This window comes from Epinephelus lanceolatus, chromosome 8, assembly GCF_041903045.1.
Source record: "Epinephelus lanceolatus isolate andai-2023 chromosome 8, ASM4190304v1, whole genome shotgun sequence".
NCBI lineage: Eukaryota > Metazoa > Chordata > Actinopteri > Perciformes > Serranidae > Epinephelus > Epinephelus lanceolatus.
In genome coordinates, this window is record NC_135741.1 from 10,333,247 (window position 1) to 10,353,445 (window position 20,199).

At 41.1% G+C, this 20,199-nt stretch overlaps 1 protein-coding gene across 1 annotated transcript; it reads right to left on the minus strand.

Moving 5' to 3' along the window:
* Positions 1–1,091: 1,091 nt before the first annotated feature.
* tfcp2 (transcription factor CP2) lies at positions 1,092–20,038 on the minus strand. Its single transcript, XM_033629909.2, has 16 exons — positions 19,687–20,038; positions 19,174–19,368; positions 15,984–16,135; positions 14,908–14,984; positions 14,676–14,781; positions 14,362–14,468; positions 13,915–14,067; positions 13,697–13,807; positions 10,502–10,590; positions 10,290–10,338; positions 6,750–6,843; positions 4,958–5,048; positions 4,744–4,850; positions 2,735–2,877; positions 2,544–2,595; positions 1,092–2,419 (listed from the first exon to the last, which is right to left on the minus strand). Exons 2-16 carry the CDS (start codon positions 19,293–19,295, stop codon positions 2,382–2,384), a joined length of 1,491 nt encoding a protein of 496 aa, XP_033485800.1. The 5' UTR covers positions 19,296–19,368; positions 19,687–20,038; the 3' UTR covers positions 1,092–2,381.
* Between the last annotated feature and the right edge of the window lie 161 nt (positions 20,039–20,199).

The following is a 20,199-nucleotide window of genomic DNA, read 5'->3' on the forward strand; positions in this document are numbered from 1 at the left end:
GCACAACCAATGAAGGCAAACAGTACCAGACAGTCAGAGCGAGAGTAAGTTGGGTCATGCCTTCGCTATCCAGGGAAACATAAATTTGCAAGCGGGTCCTAGTTATCAGAGATCACCATGTTGCACTGCCATGTTTCTACAGTAGCCTAGAACAGACAAAACAAACACTGGCTCTAGATAGGGCAAATTTGCGTTTTTCGCAAGCCCCTTTACGATGACCAGCATCAGAAAAACACTTATTTTTTAATGTAATACTGCTTTATTTAGTGTCTTTACCTGTTTAAATCACCGGGTCTGTGTGTTTGAAAAGACCTCTGCAGATAATTCAGCTATAGGTAAAATCCCTATGAACATCTGGATCATCAAAAAGGTGTGTGCACATTGGGCTAGCAGTCCACCTGAAGTCTCATTTATAAACACTGCATGCACACAAAACAAGGCTTAAAAGAGGCGTACTCCACCTCCCACGAAAAAGTTGTGATCTATGAAAACAGATTTGGTGGGAGAAACTTTGACCCATGCTTACAAACATTTTGGAGACAGGAAATTGGTGACGCAGACGGTGAGATGGAAGAATGCCATTTTTGGCTTTTGTTGGTACATACATTTTTAGTATGGATCTAACGCATTGTTTTACTAATGAGACCCAAGATCTGTTTGTTTTGGAGAGGAGACCTCTGCGAATTCCTCTGCTTCTGGTAAAAAACACTGCAAAGTCTGGATCTTAGCTTATCAGAGAAAAAAAGATGAGCACACATTAGGAGGTGCTGGGGTAGTGGCTTGTCTGCGACAGGCCAAACCACTGATTTTTAATGTGAAACTGCTTTATTCAGTTTTTTTTTTTTTTTTTTTACCAGCTTTAATCACCTGGTCACTTTGTTTTTGTAGAGGAGACCTTTGCCAATAATTTTGCTCCTGGTAAAAACCTCTTAAACAATGAACACTGAAGGAATTCTAACCGAGACATTTCAGCTGGTTGAAATCTGCAATCCTCACCACTAGGTGCCACTAAATCACCCTAACCTCTCACACACTGAATCTTTAATATGAATTATTACTTTTCACTAAAGAGCTCAAGAACATTTAAGATACTGTTAAAAATCACATTTTTTTATTTTTGCAAACACTGTAAGGAGACAGACAACAGATGGTGCGCAGTACACGGGTAAGCACTTTAATAATGCTGATGAGATGGGGGGGGGTAAAATTGAATATCTAAAATGTCAAGCTATCAATTTCGTGTAAGCAGCACAATGGACAGAACATAAACTAACCATATCTTTTCGCATGCCAACAGTTCCATTATATGTATTAGTATCTGGAAGTGGTAACATCCAAAAAACAATGAAGAGATGTAAGCTTGTTTTTAAAAAACAAAGACAATTTTCTTTTAAAACTGCCAAATAATCGCATGATTCTTTATGAAAACATTTTTAAAATAATGATCTATTTACAAATGATGCTGGAGAACGGCCAAAAATGAAGAAGTGACGACCTAAATAAGCAGAGAGGGAGAGGAAGCACAGGGACTAGAGACAGTTTGCTGGTGTTGCCACTGTGATCACTAACACAGACAGTGTTTCGTCATCTTTCAAGGTTCATAAGTAACAACCACAAGTGTCAGTATGAGCTCTACACTAACTACGGGGATCTAACAGTGTTTGGGAGTCTGAAAATGATTATTTGTTTTCTCAAAATTAACAGTTCAAACCGGTAAAAGACTGACATTGTTAGGTAGTCATTATTGAGGACAGCTGGTTTCCCTTGAAGTCATGATTGCTGATTTGATGCCACCTGTGATTCTTTGATGCGACTCTGTGATTGTGTTTGCTATACCGTGTTTTTTGCAGACTGGCTTAAGTGGATCCTGGTAAGGCAATCTAGCATGAGAAGAAGAAATCATGCTGCACTGCAGGTGGAGAGTCAAGTCCTGACATAGTCACTATCTTTCGTTTTTTTTTGTCGCTTTGATTTTTCCTTTTGGTTGTTGGTTTTCAAAGAGACGACAAACTGTTTCTGAAGCACAGAGCTTTGGCACACCAGATGCTCAGCTAACAAATAAACAGTGATAGCAGCTGCGGTGCCACTAACCTCTTTCATGAGACATAAGCGACAGAGAAAGATGCAACCATTTACGGTTGGGGGGACAATGGCGGGGGCAGAAGGAGTTTGTTCACTTCACTGTGGTTACAGTCACTACCTCAAAAGTAAGACAATAAGGTATAGTGAGGAGAGGAGTCGCATGTTCCTCCTAGCGGCCTCGAGACATTTCTCTGGGGCATCCCCACATTTTCCAGGAACAGCGAGGAACATGAAGCTCTAGAGGGGCTCACTGGATCGGGTCTAAAGAAGAGAGCAACGCTTTTCTCCTGCCCAGTTATTCACTTCAAGATGATGTGGTAGCCGTCATTCGTGTCATCTGGAGAAAAAGGGAAAAGGAAACATAGCAGGGGGGACGGTGTTATAAATAAACTTGCAATAATAAAGTTCATCAAGGCTCTACATTAAATATAGACACAGATAAATCAACGGCACGCTCATACCTTTCATTGTGTCCAAAACGAAACATACTTCATCCTGAAAGTTCTGAATCATCTGTTAAAAAGAGAGTAAATGTTAAATGTAGGAGGGAAATCTGTTCACCAGCATTCATGCGGACAACTCATCTCTATCAGTAGTGCCTTTTCTAATTTGTGCAGCCTTGCTAAAAGCAGACAGCCCAGGGATAACTTACCTCATCGCTGACCAGCACGTGGATGCCTGTGGGACCCTGTTTGAAGATCTGATTTATCTGTCTGGGTGAGATGTTGAAGAGCTGAGCGATCTTCTCTGTCAGCTCAGTGGCTGTGAGCTCCTCCAGGTAAATGGCGTGATACACTGCAAGAAAAAAGCAGGTACAAAAACGAATATGAAATTTTTACCTGCCATTTCTAGACAGTAAAATCTGTATATATTATGTTTGTGTTATGATTCTAAATTGTTACTGAGGGGGGAGATTTCAACTATTGTAAAAACTGTATGTCTGTGTTTGGTGCATTAAAATTTACTTTGCACAAAAATACAACACATGTCAGAGTCCTCTTGTGCACATCAGTGATGCATTTCACTTAAAAAATACACCAACAGCAACTCGTTTCACAAATTCAGTGACAGGGTAGTAAGCATAAGCAGCTACCACGGCAGACCAAAAAGAATAGTATAGGAATATAGTAGGATACACTTAAAATAATAGTTTGACAATTTGAGGACTATGCCAAGAGTTAGATGAGAGGATCGAAACTATTGTCAGACGTGAGAGTGCTAACAATCTTTTCTTTTAACAAAAAAGCAAATAGACTTCGTTTTCCATGTGTTGCTCATTTCAGCTAATCTCTATAAACAGAAATTGTCATCAGACGATAGCTGATGGGTCCAAGATTACATTTTGGCAGAAGCAATCCACTTTTCCACATGGATAGTTTACCTTTCACTCTAATGTGATCAGTCAATACTACTCAGACTACAACCAGAAACCAGAACGCTTCCTACCAAGAACTCGTCACGTGCCTATAGATTCAACGTTCACATATGCAGGAATCTATTTCTAGAGATGAGTAAATACATTACAGTACTTTCAACACTGTTCCTTTGTCAACTGATGCCTGGGAGATGCAGTAAAAAAAGATTCTTAAGCAAGGGCTGCGCATCAGCAAAGATACTGTCAAAAATGTTTTACTGGATTCAGGGATTTCCACACATATCACTAATATATTTTGTATTCCTACGATCTTGACTGTTATTTCAATGTGTGATATTATGATGCAGTGATACCAGGATCTTGTGATGTGCCTAAGGCCTAGTTCAGACTACACTCGGCTCGGATCCTGAACAACAATGAGTGTCGTGTGCAATAATCGATTATTTTATCTAATATAGTGTGTCATAGCAGACGCCGCATCTGGGACACCAAACGACGTTCTGACAAAAAGTCTGACATGTTTGAGTTAGATAGAACCAATGCTGCCGTGGACAACTGTATGACAACACCCTAGCTTTTTTGATATTACCTCTAGGGAATACCACGACGACTTCATAACGGATAAGGATCAGGTAGACAAACATATCATAAAATTCACAAATAGTGGCTGAGCCTTTACTCACCACAACTGCAGACGGTTCCAGCCATATTTGGAACAAACTACATTAAACACAGGCCTTTATTCATAGACACAGGCCTTTATTTTTCATTCCCTCTGTATTTTTCTTATCCAGCTCCTTTTCCTTGTACTACTTAAAGCCAAAACTTCCTATCCTGTATCCAGCATCCTTAATCATAAGCCCCTTATCGTTTCAGTAGAGAATCCCTTTATTTTCTGAAAAGGTTTTTATCATGAAACATTTGTAAGAACTTGTTGTGAAGAACTCAGTCACTTGCAGTTTTCATGCAGTACTTCAAATGTAGCTCCTGACATCTGGTGGCACCGCTCATATTACACGCACGTCGTGAAAGACGATTAGTGATGATTGGTCATGGACCAACTTGTAGTCTGTCGTGTCTGTCTAAGTCACTGCAAGATTCTATGACTCCATAATCGCTTAATCTAACATAGTGACTGTCAGAACGGGCAAACATATCGTTTAGTCTGAACCCGACATGACTGTGCCTCCTAGCCTCCCAATTTTTAGGCATCCTGTCCTGAATTCATAGTCTCAATGACACATTCTGCTATAAAGAATATGCACAAACCATTACTACGTACTGACCAAAGAAAGTGTTGGCGGCACCATCACCGTTTTCATGTTTCGGTTGCTGCTCCCGTGCCTGCTGAGACTCCTGGCAAACGTAGATGGTCAACCTCGGGCGTACCACCCTGTAAACAACATTCACAAGGAGAAAATGACGAAATGTCCATACATGTGTGAAACCACTCTTGATATTTTAAGTAAATGAATCAGGATTCAGTTAAAGAAGACCCACCGTCCCTTCAGTGCATTGAAGAGTCTTATTCCATCAGCAGGCCCACAGATCTGAATAACATCCTCCCTGGTCAGTTTCAAAAGGTCTGCCCCTGGTGCACAAGAACAAGAGCTTGTTTAACAGCGTAAAACTCTTCCCTCTACATGTGAACCTGGGTGACATGAAACAAGATTGTTTTTTCTGGTCCAGCAATTTACATGTACATCATGCAGAGCCAGCTACAGACCACAGTCCTTGGGGCTGCCAAGAAGTCAGTGTCTCACTACAGGACTCTTTAAGAGACAGTTTTGATTTTTTGAAGTGGGGTAATATGAGGTACTTATCCATAGTCAGTATATTATGTACAATAGATGGAGGTCTGGAGGCAACCAGTTTGATCAAGCAGGCCAGAGTATCACCACAGAGGTTAAGTGATTTAGTGTTGTGTACGGGGGTAGCAACAAAATGTGATATAGCCATCTAAAAAAATCAATATCAGTTTAAGTGGACACTACATTTAGAATACTTTCCTTTACCTTACCACAGACAGCAACATCTGACACTCCTTTGACAAAACATTAATTTTATCTCACAGAACACAGGAGTTGAGTTACGATTTTACGTGTTTTAAATGGTTAGTTTACATTCACCAAAATCACACAAGGCGGTGGTATAGCAGCAGCTCGTCTGTTTTACAAGGTAAAGGTACTGTTTCTGTCAATGGAGTCTAGTGGCTTTGAAGAGAGCTTAGATAACGTCTTCAAGTTTCCTGTTGGAAAAGGCTGTCTGATGGCAAGATAAAACGGTGAAAATACTCTTAATATAGCATTTTGTTGCTGCTTAGCTTTGGTGCCACTACTCCTGTCTGCTTCTCCAAACTAGAGGCGTGTCGACTGCCACGTACTGTAGGTAACATATGAATATGATGAAGATAAGTACCTCATACAACCCCACTTCCTTTAAGCAGAGTGGATGCTTTGTGTCGTGCAGTGTTGAATTCCCCGAGAGAATAATAGCCTCTTGTCGTCTTTTTCCTCTCTTTGTCGCCCTGCTCACTCTATTACCAGATTTATTGTCTACAAGCCCTTTCATACATGAAATACAAAGCACTGTTGGCTTCAATGATATGCTGGATATTCATTTATTCATCCATGCTGTTGGAGGAAAAATCTAAAATACAGAGAAAAGGCGTGAAAGTCTGATAATTAATGTACTTGTACAAATGTTTTCCTTTTTTCACCCGTACCATGAAAAGACAAAACATTTTAAGTAACTGATCTGACATGAAATAACATCATTTGCAACTTAACACTGGCTAATTCACAGCTTTTTGTGGTTTGTTAAATAGATTTTTTTCCAAGTGCTCAGAGATGCTAATTAACGGATCGTTTTTGCAGTGCTTTGTAAAAGCAAACACAAAGAGCATTTCATTTGTGCATGTTTTACCTCACGCTGCTGTGGCCTTTACACTAATCAGACTGCACTGATTTCAGTCTGGTGTTATGTTGAAAGTGATACAGAAATGTTACTTGGTCTAACTGCCTGTGTGAGGTTAATGTAAAAGAGGCTAATGCGTTAATTCAGACATGAGACCCACACGTACAGTTACCATCACCTTTATGAACCAAAGTGCACGAATAAGAGGCTTATTTCCACGCACAATTCTGGCACTTTACTCCTATGTTACAAATGACCAGAGGCATCAACAAGGACTTCAGTCAAGCTTTTCTGTGCAGCAACAAGCGACAGAAGTGATACTCACATGAATCAGTGTTTTAATTTGTTACAATTCTGTATTCACGAGCCAGTTTACCTGAAAAGTTGGTGAAGAGCCGACAGAAGGGTGAGAAGCGGTTCCTTAAAAGCCACTGTTGTGCATCCTGCGGTGTTGCTGTGGGTAACAAATTCTGAGAAGAAAAAACAAGACAGAACCCAGAAATGAATACGTCATTTCAACAATCTTTGAGATAATCTCAGAGTTAGCTTGTAGAAATCACGAGTGAAATAACTGTAACTTTCTATAGCTACGTCAGGCCTTACAGTATACTGTGTGTCCTACACTTAAGAAAACAACACTACTTGAAAAATCAATGAGACACATGAACACAAAGAAAACTGGCAGATTTGTATAAAACGGTGTCACACTAAGCATGGATTTACGTCCAAAAGTTCGCACGGAAATTTATAAAACCTGATTTTGTGAGGTCTTATGAATGCTTGCACACCACTGCCAACATTGGTGTGGGGGAAAAATATTCGGACAGACCTGGATTTCAGTGAATCACAGCCTGAAGAAATGTATGTTTGAGAAATAAAATCCTTTGTTCCAACTGGCGTCGTACCTCCAGGTCGCATGTTTGCATTTCCTAGGATAGCGAAGGCATGAGCTGCCCTACTCTACCTTTGATTGGCTAGTGCTCGTTGTGTTTATTGGTTGAACTCAACAGGTTAAAGGACAACTTCGGTATTTTTCAACCTGGGCTCTATTTCCCCATGTGTATGTGTGCCTATGATTCATGGGTACCACTCATTCTAAAATTGGTTCAGTATTGAGCCGTGAAACGAGCTAAAACGGTAATGGGGACAAATGCGTCCCGTATAAAAGTGCTTTTTTTACCACTGACCGGTTCAGATCGCCAGTGTTATCTCTGTAAATAGCATATGGTAGCGGCCCTGGGGCAGTGGTGAGTGTGAATGAGTGGAGTCAGCTGTCAGTCAGTGTTGGAGCAGAAAGGCGGAAGTTGTCCCCGCTCGGTATTGTAAATGAGTATGTGTGTGTGAAGTGTGTGTTACGCTAGAAGAGTCAGAGGACGGAGTCTTTTACGTGCTACGCCCTGGAGTGTTACCGGAGTTTTTGGAGTGCTCAAATAAACGGGCCTTTTTCCCGAATGCAAGAACAGGATGTCGCGCAACACCCCGTACAGCTTTCATAGGCTGCCTTTGTCGGACGGCGAGATGCTGAAGTTGTGGCTAGTTGTGCTACAAATGGATGCTAACACTCCTCTCCAGACACTGCGCCTTGCAGACCATCGGGTCTGCAGTGCTCACTTCTCCCAAGATGAGTACTGCCAGCCGAAGAAGAGAAGACATCCAATCCCGAAACACCTCTTCCTCAAGAAGACGGCTGTCCCACGAGTAGAGAGAGCTACAGACACAGTGGAGCAAAGCTCGTGACATCACACAGCCCAGAGGTAAGGGAAAGGCTAAGTTAGCATGCTATTTACAGAGATAGCACTGGCGATCTGAACCGGTCAGTGGCGAAAAAACACACACTTCACACACACACATTGAAAAATACCGAAGTTGTCCTTTAAGGCAAGCGGAGTGTGATGGGAAATGTTAGGATAAAGGCTAGTTCACATTACACGACTTTCACCACGATTTTGACGTCGCAGAGGATCTTGAGAGCCACCTTGGGTTAGGGGTGAGTCCTCATGTGTGAACAAGCCTACGAGCAAGTCGCCCCCTCTGCGACTGGGACTGGATATCTGGCATGCTAGAAAACTGGAGAAGTCTGACACAACTGACAAAGAGCATCAGCCAATGAGAAGCCGGATACGTCCCACGTCAGCACGCAGGAAGAGGGAAGAAATGTGAGGAGGACAAGCCGGCAAGCAGCAACAACAACAATGGCGGCGTCCACAGGATCACGGGGAACACATTGTGTTTGGACCCAGGCCCTGGAGGCCTGGTTTTGGTGAGGTCATCGTGTTATCTGGGGTTCTGTTGGCGAGGGCTCGGTGGAGAAATCTTGTGGTGTTCACACACAGGTCGTAACGCAGTTGGCGAGACGCCTGATGACAGAAACACTCGTCGCCAGGTATGAACACTCAAAAGATTACGATAGTCTCCGCAAAGCAAACTCAGGGTAAAATCGTGTAAGGTGAAGTAGCCTTAAGACTACCTGAGGCAGAGTAATGTAGAGTAGGGCAGGTCATGCCTTCGCTATCCTAGGAAACAAAAATTTGCCTCCAGGTCACAGCTAGCTTGCTCCCAAAAAGAGGAACATCTTATCAGTTTGGGTCCTGCTTCAGTTGACACAATAAAGATGCTGATTCAGCTGACATGCACTTGCTAGTGTTATATGTTGGTCACAGAAAATGGAGGACATAGCACATGGCTATTTATTATGCAGAATGATGTCACGGGACCACAGGGTGGTAGTCTGTTGGACCTGAATCAAACTAGGTTGGCACTATGTCGCAGTCCATGCAGCTGAGTGACGGTAATGCGGGCATAATCCCCTAAGAAGAACAAGCTTCCCTTGTCAGATCGGTGGTCTGATGTTTGGAGCAGCTGAATGGTGTAGTCGGTGGGAACATTTCCATGGACATGAATAACCTGTTTATGATCAGGCTTGTGGAGTATCCCGTTTATGTGTTTGAGCATGTAAACATCATATTTTTCCATTTATGAGAAACCTGAACATGCCAGCTGCACTCTAAGAAACCACGATGAATATGGGGAGTATAAATAACCTGATTTCTCTGAGCTCATGTAAACAACATGTCCTGAATACGATCATAACCGGGATAAGCCTCATAAACGGGTTACTCACGTCCACGCAAACGCACTCAGTAAGTTACTGGCTGTCAGTTGTATCTGATATAAAATATACAAATGCTTCCAATCAACCAGGGGAAGGAGTGTGAAACATCAGGAGGCAGGGCCGACTGATTGCAGGCCATTAACCTTTGTAACTGCAGGGAGTGTATTTTTTGGAGAATCAGGACTTCAGAGCGAAGGGCCGGACAACATTCTCTGTCTGGAAAGGTTGTGTTGTGTGAACACCAGCACTATTTAGTATGAAACTTTAGGAGAAGGAAATTCTGACAAAAATGGAACACAGCAACCCAGATCATTCGCACCAGGATAGCTGTCATATCAAAAACATGCATGCAGATTTCTGAATTTTTAATCTCTACTAATCCTACTTGGGTGACATCACTCTTCCTTAATTTCTCACTAGGTTTAAGTAACTAATGCCAAACATACATCGCCGTAACATCTGTCCAAATATACAGCAAGTGTGCAGCATGAAATAGTCTGACAAGTCATGTTTCAGGGTTAAATAACAGAAGCACTGAATCACTGGCTGGTTTCATTTAAGGCATAGAAGAGAGTTCAGATGTCTGGTCTCAAATGTGAGTTGTATTCTGCTTTATCAAAGGCTTTCCTTCCCACCTTGAGGCAGGTTCGTCTTATTGTTGTTTATTTCATGTTTTTAAGGAGAATCTACTGTGAGGCAGAGGTTTAACACCCAGATGTCAGCTTTGCATTTGTCAGTATTAATATGCCGTTGTTCAAGAGGTCATGCAGTGAATCCAGAAAGCAACAATGCAGTCGTACTTACATCTGATGCCTGAACGACAGGCTCGGGCTGGTGGTTTGGTGATCCATTTCTGAAAAGGATGAAAAATTTACCACATTAGAACACAGGAGGAATACAGTAATCCTTGTTAAGAGGAATCTAAACATCACATGTTCCTTGCCAACCAAAACCAGGCAACTACCAGTGGATTTAAACTAAATTCAAATAGCAACAACATAATGAAACACTCGTACCCTTCCACAACTGGGAAGCTGTTGTGTGTGCTGTTGAAGCCAGGAGACGGGGAGTTGTTGACATATGTGACCTCAGGCCAGGGACAGCACTGCAAAATGAACAACACTTTTGTTATTGTGACAGCTAAATAAACTCACAAATCATTTCTGCTGCCACCAGGTATAAACTGCAGCTTTCCTTTACATTTAATTTCTGTTTATGTGTCATCCACAGTTTCCTAGTTTTAAATCATTTGCTGGAATCTGAGCTGAAACAATAAGTTCATTTTTTGATTATATGGACAGAAAACTAATTTCTATTAAATTTCTAATCAACTATTTTGGTAATCTATCAGTCTTTGGCTACAAAATATGAGTATTTGCTGCCTTTCTCTGTATTAAATGAGTGTTGAATGTTTGCAGACAACAGTCAACTTGTGCTCTAGAAAATTCTGATAAGCATTTTCTTCTACTATTTTTTGACAATTCACAGGCCACACAATACCTTGAGAAAATAATTGATAGATTGACAATAAACTGAAAATAATCATTGGCTTCAGCCAGTGTTGCTACTAGTGATGCGTTACAGTTATAATACTACTTTTCCCAGTAACGACTACCATAGCGAATTACTAATGAAATGTCAGTAATAATATTCCAGTTACCCCCAAAACAAATAGCTTGTTACGGTCTTACTGTTGTTGTCACCCTCTTACAACATTTAATCACAACCCTGGGTTCATTTTGTAATTGTCACATACAGTACAGGCCAAAAGTTTGGACACACCTTCTCATTCAATGCGTTTTCTTTATTTTCATGACTATTTACATTGTAGATTCTCACTGAAGGCATCAAAACTATGAATGAACACGTGGAGTTATGTACTTAACAAAAAAAGGTGAAATAACTGAAAACATGTTTTATATTCTAGTTTCTTCAAAATAGCCACCTTTTGCTCTGATTACTGCTTTGCACACTCTTGGCATTCTCTCGATGAGCTTCAAGAGGTAGTCACCTGAAATGGTTTCCACTTCACAGGTGTGCCTTATCAGGGTTAATTAGTGGAATTTCTTGCTTTATCAATGGGGTTGGGACCATCAGTTGTGTTGTGCAGAAGTCAGGTTAATACACAGCCGACAGCCCTATTGGACAACTGTTAAAATTCATATTATGGCAAGAACCAATCAGCTAACTAAAGAAAAACGAGTGGCCATCATTACTTTAAGAAATGAAGGTCAGTCAGTCCAGAAAATTGCAAAAACTTTAAATGTGTCCCCAAGTGGAGTCGCAAAAACCATCAAGCGCTACAAGGAAACTGGCACACATGAGGACCGACCCAGGAAAGGAAGACCAAGAGTCACCTCTGCTTCTGAGGATAAGTTCATCCGAGTCACCAGCCTCAGAAATCGCAAGTTAACAGCAGCTCAGATCAGAGACCAGATGAATGCCACACAGAGTTCTAGCAGCAGACCCATCTCTAGAACAACTGTTAAGAGGAGACTGCGCCAATCAGGCCTTCATGGTCAAATAGCTGCTAGGAAACCACTGCTAAGGAGAGGCAACAAGCAGAAGAGATTTGTTTGGGCCAAGAAACACAAGGAATGGACATTAGACCAGTGGAAATCTGTGCTTTGGTCTGATGAGTCCAAATTTGAGATCTTTGGTTCCAACCGCCGTGTCTTTGTGAGACGCAGAAAAGGTGAACGGATGGATTCCACATGCCTGGTTCCCACTGTGAAACATGGAGGAGGAGGTGTGATGGTGTGGGGGTGTTTTGCTGTTGACACTGTTGGGGATTTATTCAAAATTGAAGGCACGCTGAACCAGCATGGCTACCACGGCATCCTGCAGCGACATGCCATCCCATCCGGTTTGCGTTTAGTTGGACGATCATTTATTTTTCAACAGGACAATGACCCCAAACACACCTCCAGGCTGTGTAAGGGCTATTTGACCAAGAAGGAGAGTGATGGAGTGCTGCGGCAGATGACCTGGCCTCCACAGTCACCGGACCTGAACCCAATCGAGATGGTTTGGGGTGAGCTGGACCGCAGAGTGAAGGCAAAGGGGCCAACAAGTGCTAAACACCTCTGGGAACTCCTTCAAGACTGTTGGAAAACCATTTCAGGTGACTACCTCTTGAAGCTCATGGAGAGAATGCCAAGAGTGTGCAAAGCAGTAATCAGAGCAAAGGGTGGCTATTTTGAAGAAACTAGAATATAAAACATGTTTTCAGTTATTTCACCTTTTTTTGTTAAGTACATAACTCCACATGTGTTCATTCATAGTTTTGATGCCTTCAGTGAGAATCTACAATGTAAATAGTCATGAAAATAAAGAAAACGCATTGAATGAGAAGGTGTGTCCAAACTTTTGGCCTGTACTGTATGTGCACCACAAAGCAAGCTAGCTTGGAAAATGGAAACGCTTAAATTACGCAGCTGGAAATATTCCCATTACTTTTGTCTGGAGGAAAGATGACAAGAACATTGTTGTTGCAGGTAGCGGTACTAAGACTTTCCACTGCAAAAAATGTGACCTCAAACCTCCTGAAACACCTCCATAGTGTGAATCTCATGGAAATACACCCTACCCAAGGTGAGGGCTGCTTGGCTGTGGAGGATGGTTTTATCCCTACACTGGCTAAACAACCAGAGCTGGATTTTAATTCTGGAAAGCAGGCTACATGGACAAAGAACAAATGAGGGTTGTGGCTGTGTGTGGGGTGGATGAAATGTTGCCATGTTCTCCATGACTGACTCCGTCTTTCAGATGAATCCTTGAGAAAATACCAGTCACAGGCAGCATAAGACCCCCACATATAAAATAATTTGTAAGCTACCTAGCCTTAGCTCTGCTTACTGGAGATTACCTTGACATTCATACAGGTGCACATGAGAAGTCTGAATTTTGAGGAGAAATTACAAATATCACGTGGCGCAACAGAAATGAAATAGAGGAGTAATAAACTATATATTTTTTTGAGTGACGAGCCAAACAGAGGTCGCAGCTCTAGTTGGGATAGATGAAAACATTTCGAGGTTAACCTGCAGTACATTACACAATTTTTTTGTTTTGTCATTTCGCATTTTTGGAAGTAAGTGTACATTCTTCACTACACTGACCTTTTTGGTTAAACAGGGTTGTGTTTCATTGTGATGACCTTTTCCTTTATATAATCATTCATCCCCTTAACAGCTCAGTATTATGCTAACCTCTGTCAGGATTGTGGTTTCGTAGGAGGGCTGGTACTTTTCCTTTTCCTGTGGCGCCCGCTTCTCCATCTTCTCCCTGTCAGTCTTCTGTTTTCTGTCTGCACCTTTAGGCTGAAGCAGGTCATGTGGGAGTCATTAAGGTGGCGGTTGCAAACAACAAACGTCTTCACTGCAGTATTTCTTTATTATATCTCAAATTTTCTTCCCGTCCCCCTCACCTTGAAGACTTTGACCTGGCAGGAGGCAGAGTGGAGGTGCTCTGTGTACTCTTCATTCTCGTTCTCTTTAAACGTGTCGATCTGGATCCGGAAAGGCACACCCTTTTCTCCTCCATGTTTGCGCATGGTGAATTCTGTGCTGATGCAGTGTACCTAAAAAGGAAAGAAATGTAAGGTTTAAATCTTTACAGGGAATGATGACCTAAGATGAAACATAGGTCAGAGAAATCAATAAACAGATTCTGGCAAAACAACTGTATTAGTAATTTCTGCCTGCAGAATGGTGTTCAGTTCACTCTACGTTTTCTCAAACAGAACAGATAAGTAGACTAAATGTTAAAAAGCTTAGCTCTATGATGAAGTGATCAAAACTGCCTCAGATTACTGACGTTGCTTTCAAACAATTAAAGTAATTGAGGAAAACAAGAGTGTTGTCCGTCATGCTACCTGGATAAAAACTGAGGTTCGTTTCGATGGGTCCCAAAGGAACTCCACAGTGTTAAGCTGAGTAGGGTTAGCCCTGGGGTCGATTATGCCGACGGACATGGGGACATCTGCAATGGATCAATGTAAAACAGGCTGTTATTAAGAGAGCTCTTAATGCCAACAGTCAATAACCTGAACTGAATTTATTCAAGAACTACTGGATGGTTAATAAACACTGCAACATTCTTTCCACACACAAATCCAATATAATACGTAAGTGCCACAACCTTCTGGAGATATCTAACTTAACCAGGTATTTGTCATTCAGTGCTCACCCAGGTCGAGGATGCGATCCCCGGGCCTGTTCCAGCGCCAGCCCTCCAGCTGCTGGTGCTCTGTATACTGAAGTCGTCGGTCATGAAACACCACACGGATGATGCTCTGAAATTAAGAGAAAGTCATTTTTAAGAATTCATATTAATAGCCAACACGTTTATACTGGTATGTCCCCGCAGACCCGTGCAAATATATTGTTATGTACGTGCAAACTGGCATGTTGGATCTCACCTTCACCATTTTACCAGTGATTTCCGGAAGTTCCCCAATCTTCCGATTGTCAAGCATTCTAATTTCATAGGACTGCCCTGCAATGACAAGCCCATATAGTGTAAATTAAAAACATACACAATTAATATCCAACCTTTGTAATCACAATAATCAATAATATCTGTATTAAACAAAATAAAAAGATTCTGCTAAATGTCTTTCATATATTCATTGTAAAACAGACACAAACTGAGACTTATATGAAAGAGGGCATCACTGTATTGGTGCCACTAGTATATCAAAAACATACCAGCACAGACCATATTGTATAAGACTGTACCAGAATTATGTCAGTTGAATCAGATTTTGTGGTTCAATGCAAATGTTCAACTATTTCCTCCTTTTCTCCCACATACATTTTGAGAGTTTGAACGGGGTTTGACAGGACGTTCAGCGTAACAGTGACATTCACCCTCCAAGCCAATGCCAGCCAAATATGCTAATAATGGACCGGATTTATGCAACAACATTTTTTGCTGACACTTCATATCAAAAAAAAGCCAAAGACTGTATCGTATTAAGTTGCTGTGGGCTGTAAAATTCACCACTTCTAAGCAGAAGGCAGGGGCTAATGTTATCTTGGAGCCTGACCTGCCAACGCCTTTTTTCCTCTAAGGGCAGCTGCCTCCATCTCACTCAGACTGACCCTAAGTCTGGGTCCGCAGCTGCCTGTGCCGGAGAGCAGCGTCAGAGCGAGGAGTACTCACTCTGCAACCTAATCTGGAGAACAAAATGTGCCCAGAAGTACACTAACTGACAAAAAAACAAAAACAAAAAAAGAATGCTTAGCTTGAAGAATCTCAGTCAACTGAATGGTCTCCAACGGATATTAAAATCTTCAGCCTTCAGAGGGCAGCCCTACTGTAATATATTTCCTTTTTTTGGCCCCCCACCGATAATTTTCACTATCATTAGGAGTAATAAATTATCTAGAATTACGAGGTCAGAGGCAACTGAATCTGCTTTTAGTGGCTCTTGACATCAATAAATTTACACAAAGCTTCAAAGTACAGTTTGGCTTGGATCCTGATGCTGACCTTGGTTGAGGTAGGTGAGTGTTTCATCATGCAGTTTAACAGCTGGCGAGGTAGCTGCACACAGAACATACTGAAAGGGAAGGATCTTATTGTCGCCGTCTGGAGGCAGGTTGGATTCCTCCTGCTTGAAGATGGGCAGGGCAAGGACATCACTGCAGAACAGAGACAAAGGAAGAACTCTGTTAGTGAGATGCTGAAGGCCGATCACCTCACATTCATTATTTCCTTTACACAAAACAAGTGTACAGAAAACTGATCTTGATGGGGTTTTTTTGTTTTTTTTTTAAAGATATTTTTTTGGGCCATTTTGCCTTTAATCGATAGGACAGTTAAGTGTGAAGAGGGAGTGACAGGCTGGAGTCGAACCCGGGCCGCTGCAGCAACAGCCTTGTATATGGGGCGCCTGCTCTACCACTAAGCCACCGACGCCCCAACTGCTCTTGATGTTTAATGATAGAACTGATCGTTTACAACCGCATAATAAAAATAATGTTAAGTCAAATGAAAAGTCTTATACAACACTAGGGGCTAAATGGCGGGTTATTGTGCTCATCAGATTCACTGTTCATTAATTAAAATGGAGGCAACACTAGTAAATACCAAAGTATCCAGTCAGAGTCTCTTTGCTCCTCTCAACAAAAGAATTTCAGAAGCAGGCATGCACTTTGCAGCTTCTACAGTATAATTTAACAGAGCACTTAACCAGACAGAAAAGGGCACAAAAGACAGGGGTCTTTCTCAAGCAACGCAGAGTGCTTGACTCAGCACAACCTAAATGGATTTCACATTATTTCCGTCATGAAAAACTGAGCACAAGCATCATAAATATCTATCTGGACTTTAAACTCTTGAAACAGACCACACAAAAACACACAACTACGTGCAGATATATTTATACTAACGTATCAGAGATGTTCTGCATAGCAATAGAATAAGTCTAATGCCCCAATCAAATTTCATTATAGAGTATTCTTCATCAGGCAGTCACAGAGCAGTGTACTGCTTTGCAGTTCATCTGCATGTGTTGATTAATTTGCCCTTCTGCTATCACTAAGTGCAGGAATTCACCTACAGTGCAATCAGAAACTATTCACACCCCTTAATTTTTTCACACTGTGTTATGTTGCAGCCTTCTGCTAAATAATTTAAATTAACTTTTCCCCCTCATCAAACCACAGTCAATGCCCCATAATGACAAAGGAAGAACAGGATGTAAAATGTTGTTTTTTTTTGCAAATTTATTGAAAGGAGGACTACAAAAGTGTATCCAGGCTGTCTACAGGTTTCAGATACTTATATTTATTGCCTTTTAATGCATTTTAAGATCATTTTTAACCAAATTCAATACTTTTTGGACAATTCATCTTTTTGTTATTCATGCATCGCAGGTAAGTATAAAAGGTAAGATAAAATGTTTGTGGTAATTAAGACCCCAAAAATTCAAATTTAAGACTAAAGACCTTCAAGGACCAATATTTATAAAATTGCAATTTCAGGCTTTGTAAAAAAACACACAAAAAAACAAACCTGCAGACACCCTGTACATCATATTGACAGAAGTATTCAGACCCTTTATTACAAACTCTGAGCAGGCTTTCACTGAGGAGAAGCTTCCGTCAGGTTACTCTGCCATAAAGCTCACATCAGAGGAGTGTTGCAGTGATGGCTGCCCCTCTGGAAATTTCTCCTGTCTTTACATAAAGGATCTCTAGATGTCAGCCAGAGTTACCATCAGGATCCCTCTCTAGAAAGGGTCCTTATTGTTCCAAACTTCTTCCATTTCTAAATTCTGACGGCCACTGTGGTCTTGGGCACCTTCAATGCAGCAGAATTTTATCACACTTCTCAAAATGGTGTGCACTGATTTGGTATGGTGACTGGATTAAAGGATATGTTTCGTTGAAAAGGTGTGAAACGAGCTTCAGGGTACCTTTTCTTTTGTTTGATGGATGTGTCAAAGGTGTAACCAATCAGCAGTGAGGTGTTTATAAACCAAATTCTAGCAGATTGTTACTTGTTGTACATGCAATTTTTGTTATTTTACACTTGCTTTGGCAATGTAAACATATGATTTCCATGCCTATTAAAACCCTTTGAACTGTATGTTATATTAAACCATGGCATATTCAAGGGCAGTGCACCTGTGTAACACAAGGCGTTCAATGCACCACCGTTTGTGTTTAAATTTACATTTTGCTGTGTTTTCGGGCTGAAGGCAGCTCAGGTGAGTGCCTTTCAAATCATGCCTAATAAATTGAGTTTACTACAGGCGAACTCCAATCAAGGTGCTGAAACATCTCAAAGATGATCAAGATAAATGAGAGGCATCTGAGCTAAATTTTCAAGTGTCATAGCAAAGGGTCTGAATACTCAGTTTAAAAATAATAATTTTTAATATTCATTTAAATCAATTTTCATCCTGTTTTGGCTTTGTCAGTATGGGGCACTGAGTGTAGACAGATATGGGATGATGAATTTAAACAACTTTAGCATAACGCTGCAACATAACCAATTAGGAAAAAAAGTGAGACTGAATATTTTCTGATCGCACTGTATTCATGCATGAATTCAAAGTGTGAGGGCATTTCTCTGCTCTAACTACACACTGATGTGGACACAAAGCCTATCTGTGAGAAAGCGTGAAACACTGCACATTATAAAATCACATTTGATAAGACAGCAAGCTTTGGTCGCTTATTCTATAAAGATACCAAATATCTTTACATATCCATACAATCTTCAATCTATTCCACACAAAAGTGCTCAAATATGTTCTGCAAATGAAGGGATTTTGGGCAACAATAAAACAAAAACAAACTATTAAGCAAGTTCAACTGTTATAAAATGACTCTAGTAAAGGTCTAGGTCAAGTGAAGTCACACTGCAGGCATTTAAATATTAAGCAGGTGATAAGGTTTCACTAACTTTAGAAAGTGACAACTGAGATAGGCATCACTTTGAGGGAACCATTACTGTCACTGTTTACACCAACAATAACCCTAACCTAACCCTACACTCCCACACAAAACTAATATACCTATCTTCGATCAATCTTAAACACGTCTGGCCTGTATTTAAAGCAGTCACAGATCACATGACATATTCTGGTAAATATTTAAGTGTAGCACCAGCAGGACACATTCTAACACTCTAGCACAAGGCTCAATCAGTCCAAAAACCCATACAGTACCTCATGCTGTATGCCCCAGCACCGAGCTCCTGCCCAATGCCTGACAGGCTGGCATCAAAGTCCTGGACCAGTCCGGACTCAATCACTTCATCCGTGAGAGGCAACTTCAGAGCCCACGCCATGGTGACTGTGTGGGGATTTTAGGGACTTCAGTTCCGGCTAAAACTTGCGCCAAGTTGCCCAAAACCGTCCAATCTTAGAGAGCAGAGAAAGTTAGATAAGAAGTTATTATCACCGATCAGGCTCATACTTTTAAATGGTGAAAATAAGGCAATATGTTGATGTATAATCGAATAATAACGGAGTTAGCAGTAACGTTAACAAGTTGGCTGAACAATGCAGAGCTCCCGAGGTCAACGGGACCGTTAACGGTAATCTATACACACGTTTTACGCGAACGTACACTGATGCACTGTCAATATAATAATAACCTGCGCAAAGCCATATTATTTTAGTCTTTACACTTTTTTATTTAGTGAGTTAATGTAATCAAATTAAAGAAACACAGCATACCTTTAGGTTAGAGTGTAGCTACTTGCTAACACTGCGACAGTTTCATGCCATCATGTCGCGCTCCTTCGCTCCAGCACTAAAACAAACATGACGAGCTAACAACTACAAGCTACACAGCCTGCCAGCTAACTTAGCAAGGAGAATGCTAGCTCTTCTTTGCCTCGTTTAGTAGAGACTCACGGGAACAAACTGTTCCCGGTAGACATATCTATAAATAAAAACAAATAAAAATTAGCTCAGAGTAATAAATAAAGACAAATATATGTGATATAATGCCTTGCTTTTGTTTGTTTATCTAGCTTCGTCAGGAAAAGGAGCTTCCGAAACTTCCGGTTCACGCTTCTTCTTCGTGGTATTACTTTACAGTACTAGCAAAGACTAACGCGTAACGCTCATTATCGCCCCCTAACGCTCACGCCCGGTATAACATGAAGTTGAGAGGGGGTTCACTGCTTTCAGAAGTGATATTTTACTTATCCCTCAATGTCCACGCTAAAAAAAAGCATTTATTTT

Excerpts from the sequence above, each read along its gene's own strand:
- tfcp2 (XM_033629909.2), bottom strand. The coding sequence starts at position 19,295 with ATGGCGTGGGCTCTGAAGTTGCCTCTCACGGATGAAGTGATTGAGTCC. Across the intron at positions 14,068-14,361 it reads GAACCTCAGTTTTTATCCAG|GTACACTGCATCAGCACAGA; the intron begins GTAGCATGACGG and ends TTTCCTTTTTAG. Across the intron at positions 2,878-4,743 it reads TGCCGCCAACACTTTCTTTG|TGTATCACGCCATTTACCTG; the intron begins GTCAGTACGTAG and ends TTTTTCTTGCAG.